Source organism: Astyanax mexicanus, chromosome 8 (genome assembly GCF_023375975.1).
Source record: "Astyanax mexicanus isolate ESR-SI-001 chromosome 8, AstMex3_surface, whole genome shotgun sequence".
Lineage (NCBI taxonomy): Eukaryota > Metazoa > Chordata > Actinopteri > Characiformes > Acestrorhamphidae > Astyanax > Astyanax mexicanus.
Window position 1 is genome coordinate 95,094 of NC_064415.1, and position 9,907 is coordinate 105,000.

The 9,907-nt window shown below is 44.1% G+C and overlaps 1 protein-coding gene across 9 annotated transcripts in view; it reads left to right on the forward strand.

Annotated features, from left to right (window-relative positions):
* The first annotated feature begins 353 nt into the window (after nucleotides 1-353).
* The window catches only part of ssx2ipa (synovial sarcoma, X breakpoint 2 interacting protein a), a 17,413-nt gene continuing 7,859 nt past the window's right edge, over nucleotides 354-9,907 (forward strand). Inside the window, exons 1-6 of one of the 9 annotated variants that reach the window (XM_049482610.1) lie at nucleotides 354-534; nucleotides 2,981-3,079; nucleotides 3,787-3,959; nucleotides 5,147-5,380; nucleotides 7,419-7,529; nucleotides 7,679-7,814. In XM_049482610.1, the coding sequence (XP_049338567.1) occupies nucleotides 3,034-3,079; nucleotides 3,787-3,959; nucleotides 5,147-5,380; nucleotides 7,419-7,529; nucleotides 7,679-7,814 (700 nt within the window). In that variant the 5' untranslated portion in view covers nucleotides 354-534; nucleotides 2,981-3,033. The other 8 variants (XM_049482605.1, XM_049482602.1, XM_049482606.1 and 5 more) reach the window with 8 other exon arrangements.

The following is a 9,907-nucleotide window of genomic DNA, read 5'->3' on the forward strand; positions in this document are numbered from 1 at the left end:
AGTTATCTGAATATTTATCGAATTGCAATAAAATTCATATTTATATATTGTTGCATTTTTTTACAAAGGCAAAGTATCCTGTCACAAATGTATTTAAAAAATATATATTTGGTATTAAAAATATCGTCTGAAGCTTTGTAATTTCTTAATGAAATAAAAGCTATACTCTATTAGTGCAATTAAACACCTGCTTTTGTTTCTTCTTTGAGATCACCCGCTGAAGAACACCTGGTGAAGAGGCGGCGCTAAATCCGGGCATTTGAGGGCATCTAGCCAATGAGATGTTGAGATGCTGGTTCCCAGGCAGTTGACTGACCAATCAGCGCTGGGTTTAGTGTTTCAGGCGTTCAAACCAGCCGCAGAGAAGAGTGGAGTATAGGGGCCGGTAGGGGAGGAACAGGTGGGAGAGATTAGCGGATAATTTCGCTTATTTTTAGCGTATTTTTGCAGATTTTAGCGTTCTGCTTGTGGTTTAAGGTGTTTAAACCACTGTCAGACGCGTTTAAGGAGGACTGGAGAACAAAACAGCTGATTGTAAGTAGAAAATCACACTTAGCAATTCTCCGGTCTACCTTAAATGCAGCAGCAGTGTCGGTCTGTCCTCCGAGGCGCCAGCCTGGATCTCATCAGGATTTAAGGTGGACCGGAGAATTACGGTTAGCGAAGCAGCTCTACGCGTTTCTGTTCACTTTAATGTGTTTTTTTTTCGAGTTGAATTCGGATTGAACTGTGTAACAGTGTGTAGTATCGATTTATAACATGTTCTAATGTGGTTTTAATTTAAAACTGACCGTATAACCGCTGTTAGCTCTCAGGCTAAAGCTATAGCCGCAGGCAGGTGTGTACAGGTGAGAGGCTGGTGTTTACAGGAGTGATAAAGAGTGTTCAGACGGGTTAGGGGTGATTTCGGGGTGATTTTTCGGAGTGTAACGCTGATAGAGGAGAGTGGGAGGGTTTGGAGTGAGTTTTTAAAGCTGTTTAAAACAGGTAAGCAGTTAAAATCTATAAACATTTTTCTACTTTCTGACCAGTAACTTATATTTAGTTCGTGTATATAAACTGTATCACCACGTGAAATGCTTTGTCTTTTTGGCGATATTATTGTGTACAGTATGACACACACCTATTTATTATTTCATATTCTTGGCAAATTTGGTTTTATTGCTATTGTTTTTTAAGCCTGTCAGCACTAGTAGATTTCAGAATTTTAATTAAATTAGTTAAATGAATTTTAACTGAATCCACTCTACAGGATGTTGAATTGAATTTTTATTGGAATTACAGGAAGTAGATTTGAGTTCATTGCAATTCAGAGAAATTAATTCTTATCAACGTGAGATTATTGAGAGTGTGATGCTTATAACATACATTTTTCTTCCATATGGAAACACACTAAAATTAAACACTCATTCCCCTGATGTTTAACAATTAGCAATATTTTATTTTCAGATTAATCAAATGCAACAGTGCTTTAGTAAATGTAATTATCATTAAATTAACAATAATTACAGGGTAACAATGTTTCATCTAAAGCTCAACAGTTCTTCATATGGTCTAAAGGAAGGTATCCTAGGAAATAAACTGCTGTCCTATCATTGTTAAATACATCTGAATTATCCTAAATCCCATAATTCATTCAATGTTTCTCACAAATCTTAGGGTCCTGGTACTACTCATCAATCATCTACCCCGTATCCTAGCAACTTACAGCGATACCCTAGCAACCACTAGACAACGCCACAGCAGCCACCAGGATAACAGATAATAAATAACAAAGATAAAGTAAAAGTTACTTTATCTTTGAGCTAAAAGCTTTTTTTAAACTGGGGATTTACTGAAATGAACGCTGAACACAATCTCGCCTTCTTTTCTCCATTTCAAAAATTCTTTTGTTAGATTTATTTTAAAGGAAAGGTATTTATTAAATGCTGAGTATCACATAAAGGGGAGCTCCTCCCAGTTCTAGAGTTTAAGCTCAATGATTTAGTTTATCTTTAATTTATTGGTAGGGTCATTAGGAGATGAACTTGTCAGGAGTTGGGATCGACTCTTGTTGTTTTGACTGCTAAGTTTAATTGGAATGATGTTAAAATATTTAGGCAAAGGAAAGCTCCTTTAGGGACTATTTTCTGCTGTGCTACACACTGCAGCATGTATCCCTCCACCAGTTTAATGATATGTGATTTTTAAAAGCAGGTTTTAGAGCTGGGATTTTTTCAGGACAGTGTTTTTATAACCGCTGAGTGTAGTGAGTTTGGGGGGGGGGGGGGGGGGGGGGCTGGGGGCTTATAGCTACAGAGGCTGAATGTGGTTCAGCTTGTTCTACTGAAGCTGTTATTACAGAGCTGGCCTGAGGGCAGATATCACTCCTCACACACACACTCCTCCCCTCATACCTGCCCCACCCATCCATCTGCTGCACCTTAGTCCCTCCCCAGGGGGTGTGGCTAAAACTGAAATCTTAAATGGGTGTTAACATTAGCCATAGAATTTTCTCCTCCATCACTACACACCTCCACTTCAGATTAGCTCAAGAACAGTAGAGCGTAGAGGCTCATGGAATGGAGAGTTTGGGCTGCATGATATTGGGAAAAATCAGCAGGTACTTGTCTGACTACATTGTAGAATAAGATTTTACACCATTTCATTCTCCCAACTTTGTGGAAACAGTTTGTGGACGACCTCTTCAGAATCAGAACAGAGCTGATTAGCATGTCAGTATAAAAGGTACAGTAGAATGAGGAATATAATCTCTTTAATCAGTGTTAAGGTGGAATTAAACGGTCCAATCACAGTACGAGTTGAGTCTGGATTGTCTCTTGTGGGTCTGTCCGTATTTAACCAGGCCCCCTGCTGTACTGACCCCAGACCTGCAGTGTTAGCCCCCCCACAGTGTGACCGGCTAATCCTGGGTTGTTAGCATGTCAGGCTAATCCCACAGTGCTGCGCTAATCCAGCATGGTGGACTGCTCTGTTGCAGCGGCGTCGGTGCAGACGGCTGATGACCCGCGGTCCCGGACCCGCAGTACCGAGATGGGCGAGTGGTGGACCCCGCCCATGATGCCGGACCCCTCCCTGGGTGAGTTTAGTTCCGCAGTGTTCTGAGTTCAGACGAAGTTTATTTTAGTGTTTATCTCCTGATAATCTGTTCTGATCAGCAGCTGATCGTATTCTGAAAACTGAGCTCTGAATATAAAAGTCCTCAAACTGATTAGTTTCCAACCTGCAGTAGAAAAAAAATAAACGTTATATTTGTTTATTTTGAAAACAGTAATTTTGTATAAAACACTGTTTGGATTGCTCTCTCCTCGTGTGTATCAGTTGTAGTGTAGATATGAGGTTTTGCTGTGATGGTGAGATTTCAGTGTTAATGTTGCACTTTTCTATGGTGGTGTTTAAATGCAGTTCTGATGATGAATTTTGCTCCTTGCTCTTAAACCGTAGCAGTGTTAGTGTGCATAAATGCATGTGAGCGAGGGTGAGTGCATGTATGTATATATGTATGTATGTATGTATGTATGTATGTATGTATGTATATATGTATGTATGTATATATGAGTGTGTACACGTGAGTGAACACGTCAGCATGTGCAAGTGTAACAGTGTGTGTGTGCACGCATGTGTTCGAGTAATCATGTGCGTCTTTAAAGGTGCATAAACGTAAGTGTGACTGAGTTTAACAGAAAGAGTGAGCGTGCACACGTGAGTATGCGTGAGCTTGTGAGTAAGTGTGAGATTGCTGTCGTGTTCTCTGTGGTGTAAAGTGTGTAAATGTTGTTTCTGCAGGTTCTAATAACTTTCGCTCTGTTTCTCCTAAAGACACTAAAGAACTCTCCAGCATTTCCCACATTAGCTCCGCCTCCACCTCCGCCTCGGCTCCGCCCAAACACTCCTACAGCGTCCTCCACGCCTTCTGCACCGAGGAGAACATCTCCCAGTGCATCTCCTACATCAACCAGGTCAGACCAGCTTCCTCACCGCCACCGACCCTCACCGCCACCGACCCTCACCGCCACCGACCCTCACCGCCACCGACTGCACTGACCCTCACCGCCACCGACTGCACTGACCCTCACCGCCACCGGCTTCACTGACCCTCACCGCCACCGGCTGCACTGACCCTCACCGCCACCGGCTGCACTGACCCTCACCGCCACCGGCTGCACTGACCCTCACCGCCACCGGCTGCACTGACCCTCACCGCCACCGGCTTCACTGACCCTCACCGCCACCGGCTTCACTGACCCTCACCGCCACCGGCTTCACTGACCCTCACCGCCACCGGCTTCACTGACCCTCACCGCCACCGGCTTCACTGACCCTCACCGCCACCGGCTTCACTGACCCTCACCGCCACCGGCTTCACTGACCCTCACCGCCACCGGCTTCACTGACCCTCACCGCCACCGGCTTCACTGACCCTCACCGCCACCGGCTTCACTGACCCTCACCGCCACCGGCTTCACTGACCCTCACCGCCACCAATCCTCACCGCCACCGACTGCACTGACCCTCACCGCCACCGACCCTCACCGCCACCGGCTGCACTGACCCTCACCGCCACCGACTGCACTGACCCTCACCGCCACCGACTGCACTGACTCTCACTAGCAGTAGGGTTCATACTCAGTATTATTATTGTTATTATCATAGACTGTGTATAGCTGGACAGAGCATCGTCTCTGCCGGGGCGGGACCAATGACTGTATGGGCGGGACCATAGGCTGTGTGAGCTCTGTGGAGGCAGCCCTCGGGGGCGGGGTTATTTTAATGAGTAGGCGTCTCTCCACAGTCTTTCTCCCTCCTCTGGTCTCTACTGCGCAGACTCGGGTTTCAGGATCAGAAACATGGAGGAAGATTTTGGCTTCATTTTCATTGAATGAATGAATGGGAACAGCGACACAGCGTCCATCTATTTTACAGTCTCTGGTTGTTGTTATTATGGTCTGTGCAGATGCAGACTGTGATGCTGGTGTGATGGTTTAGTGTAGCTCGTTAGTGCAGTGCTAATTGGTGGGGTTCAGCCTTTCGGCATCACATCTTAGCAACTCTGTGTCTAATCCAGTGTCTCTCTGCGTGTGTGTCTTTCTCTCTGCGTGTGTGTGTGTGTGTGTGTGTGTGTGTGTGTGTGTGTGTGTGTGTGTAGGAGGTGAGCTCTGTGGGGCTGGGTGGGGTGCGTGTGGACGGCGGGGGGACGGGGGTGCGTGTGGACGGCGGGGGGACGGGGGTGTCTCTGGACGCTGTATCGGTGCTGAATCTGCTGTATGAGCTGCTGCAGCTGAACAGGAGGAAACAGCGCCACCTGCAGGAACTCGAGACCCAACAACTGAAAAACTGCAACAACCTGGAGCACCTGCAGAACAACAACTCCAGACTGAAGGTAATAACCACACACACTACACCACACACACTACACCACACACACTACACCACACACCCTACACCACACACACTACACCACACACCCACACACAATACACCCACACCCACACACAATACACACACACTACACCACACACACTACACTACACCACACACACACACACAATACACCCACACCCACACACAATACACACACACTACACACACACACTACACACACACACACCCACACACTACACACACACACACCCACACACACTACACCACACACACTACATACACACACTACACACACACTACACACACACTACACACACACTACACACACTACATACACACACACACACTACACACACACACTACACACACACACACACTACACACACACTACATACACACACTACACACACAAACTACACACACTACACCACACGCACTACACCACACGCACTACACCACACACACACACACTACACTACACTACACACACACACACACTATACACACACACACACACTATACACACACACCCACACACAATACACACACACTACACACACACTACACACACACTACATACACACACTACACACACAAACTACACACACTACACCACACACACTACACCACACACACTACACCACACACCCACACACAATACACCCACACCCACACACAATACACACACACCCACACACAATACACACACACTACACACACACACTACACACACACACACCCACACACTACACACACACACACCCACACACACTACACCACACACACACACACACACACTACATACACACACTACATACACACACTACACACACACTACACACACACTACACACACACACACACACTACATACACACACACACACTACACACACACACTACACACACACACACACTACACACACACTACATACACACACTACACACACAAACTACACACACTACACCACACGCACTACACCACACGCACTACACCACACACACTACACACACACACAAACACACACTACACCACACACACTACACCACACACACTACACCACACACACTACACCACACACACACTACACCACACACACTACACCACACACACTACACCACACACACTACACACACACACAAACACACACTACACCACACACACTACACCACACACACTACACCACACACACTACACCACACACACACTACACCACACGCACTACACCACACGCACTACACCACACACACTACACACACACACAAACACACACTACACCACACACACTACACCACACACACTACACCACACACACTACACCACACACACACTACACCACACACACTACACCACACACACACACAATACACCCACACCCACACACAATACACACACACTACACACACACACTACACACACACACACCCACACACACACTACACCACACACACACACACACACACTACATACACACACTACATACACACACTACATACACACACTACACACACACTACACACACACACACACACTACACACACACTACACACACACACACTACATACACACACACACTACATACACACACACACACACACTACACACACACACTACACACACACACACACTACACACACACACTACACACACACACTACACATACACACTACACACACACACACTACACACACACACACTACACACACACACACACACTACACCACACACAATACACACACACACTATACACACACACACACTATACACACACTATACACACACTATGCGCACACACACACACAGCTAGATTTGTGTAGAAAGGTTATGAGAGTTGGTTTAGATGTAGAGCTGCTGTGATTATTATCAGTAAATTGATTTATTAAAGGTACTGTTTAATTTCTCCTTTAACGTAATTACTTGTCTTGTGATGTATTAAGTATGGAGTATCACAGGGTCACAGTATTGATATCGTATCGTACGGTGAGACACTTCACTATTTTTATTTATTTGTGTGTGTGTGTGTGTGTGTGTGTGTTAGGATCAGCTGGAGCACTCTAGAAGAGAGAACTCTGGTCTGCATGAGGGAGAACGGCAGCTCCATCTGAAGATCAGAACTCTGCAGAGCTGCCTGAAGTCTGAGAAAGAGGAGGTACTTCTGAAGGGTGGGGTCGGCACGGTGATGCTGTAGTCTGAGTAGTTTAGCGTTAGTCTGGTTTGATTAGCAGAAAATGAGTTAGGAGTGTTTGAGGTTATTATTTAGTTTTTTTTGGTTATAATTGTGGTGATTTCGGTGAGCAGGTGCAAAAACTTCAGAACATAATCGCCAGCCGTGCCACACAGTATACCCACGATGCCAAGCGCAAGGAGAGGGAGAGTGCCAAACTGAAGGAGAGGCTGAACCAGCTGCTGGTGGACAAGCGGGACAAAAAACTCAGTAATATACTAATTATACATACATAACACATACATACATACATACACACATACATACATACATACATACATAACACATACATACACACATACATACATACATACATACATACATACATAACACATACATACATAACATACATACATACATAACACATACATACACACATACATACATACATACACACATACATACATACATACATACATACATACATACATAACACATACATACATACATACATAACACATACACACATACATACACACATACATACATGACACATACATACATACATAACACATACATAACACATACATACACACATACATACATAACACATACATACACACATACATACATAACACATACATACACACATACATACATACATACATACATACATACATAACACATACATACACACATACATACATAACACATACATACATACACACATACATACATAACATACATACACACATACACACATACATACATACACACATACATACATACACACATACATACATACACACATACACACATACATACACACATACATACACACATACATACACACATACATACATAACATACATACATAACATACATACATAACATACATACATAACATACATACATAACATACATACATAACACATACATACACACATACATACACACATACATACACACATACATACACACATACATACATACATAACACATACATACATACATACATACATAGCACATATATACATACATACATACACACATACATACACACATACATACATAACATACATACATAACATACATACATAGCACATATATACATACATACATACACACATACATACACACATACATACATAACATACATACATACATACATACATACACACATACATACATACATAGCACATATATACATACATACTAGGGTTGTCACGATCTCGATATTTTATCGAAATCGAATCGAAATGAGGTCACGATCTCGAGTATCGAAGTCAAAAAGAGGATCGACGATCCCTCCCGCGCGCGCTACGCAAATAGCGCAGCGCGCTACGCAAATGGCGCGGCACCAACACAGCGCATCCTATTCATTTAAATAGAGATAGGCACTGCATGAGCGCAGTCGGCGGGAGTGTGATCACTGTTTTTATCTGTCCAACGGGGGAGGGGGGGCGGGGGTTGGGCGCGCAGGTTTTGTATCTGTATCTAACGGAGGGGTGGGTGCGCGCAGGTGAGAGCGTGTGAACTCGCTGAAATGCGTGTGTCAGTGTGACTTGAGAACACTGACTATAGATCACAGTGAGGTGGATTAAAAATCTTAAACTTATAATTGACTACACCTGTTGCTTTCCATTGAATTAAAAAAACATCTTTCTCTCAGATAAAGTAAACACAAGCGTGTTTCTGACTAAAATAAAAGCTTTTCAGGAGAGATATAAGTTATGTGTAAATATTTATAAGACAATACCTGACAAAATCTGTTTTAATGACGTTAATAAACATCACTGTGACAGCGCTAGTCACAGTTTCACCACATCACTTATCTAACCAGCCTGTACTGATTTCTGCCCCCCAATAATGCTTTCAATAACCTCTAATAGTCTTCAGTAGCCTTTAAAAGACTTACCTGGCGGCCGTGGTGTGTCCACTAAACTCCGTAGTTATAAACATCCTGAGGTTAGCAGCGCGCTAACTGACCTGTTTATAATGTAATCCGAGCAGTGCCTCCGTGTCGGCTGTTCTAACCTGCTGCTGTTAGCTGCTTGGGCTGAAAGATGAACTGTAGTGAGCTGTATTATCCGGTTAGTGGGGTTAAAACCTTTATTTGTTTACAGAAACAGTAAAAACGGACTGGCTGAGCTCTGTAGCCCGTGGCTGGGCTGTACTGAAGTAGTGACTGAGTGAAGAGAGCGGGGCTTGTGCTGCTGCAGCTCCGACTAGTGGTTGGATGAAGAACTGCAGCTTCATGTAATGAGCAGTTTCACCAGCCATCCACACACAGCTCTGATAAACTGCTTGTTTTAATAGTGCACACTGTTGCTACCAAAAAAAGTCACTAGATGGCATTACCA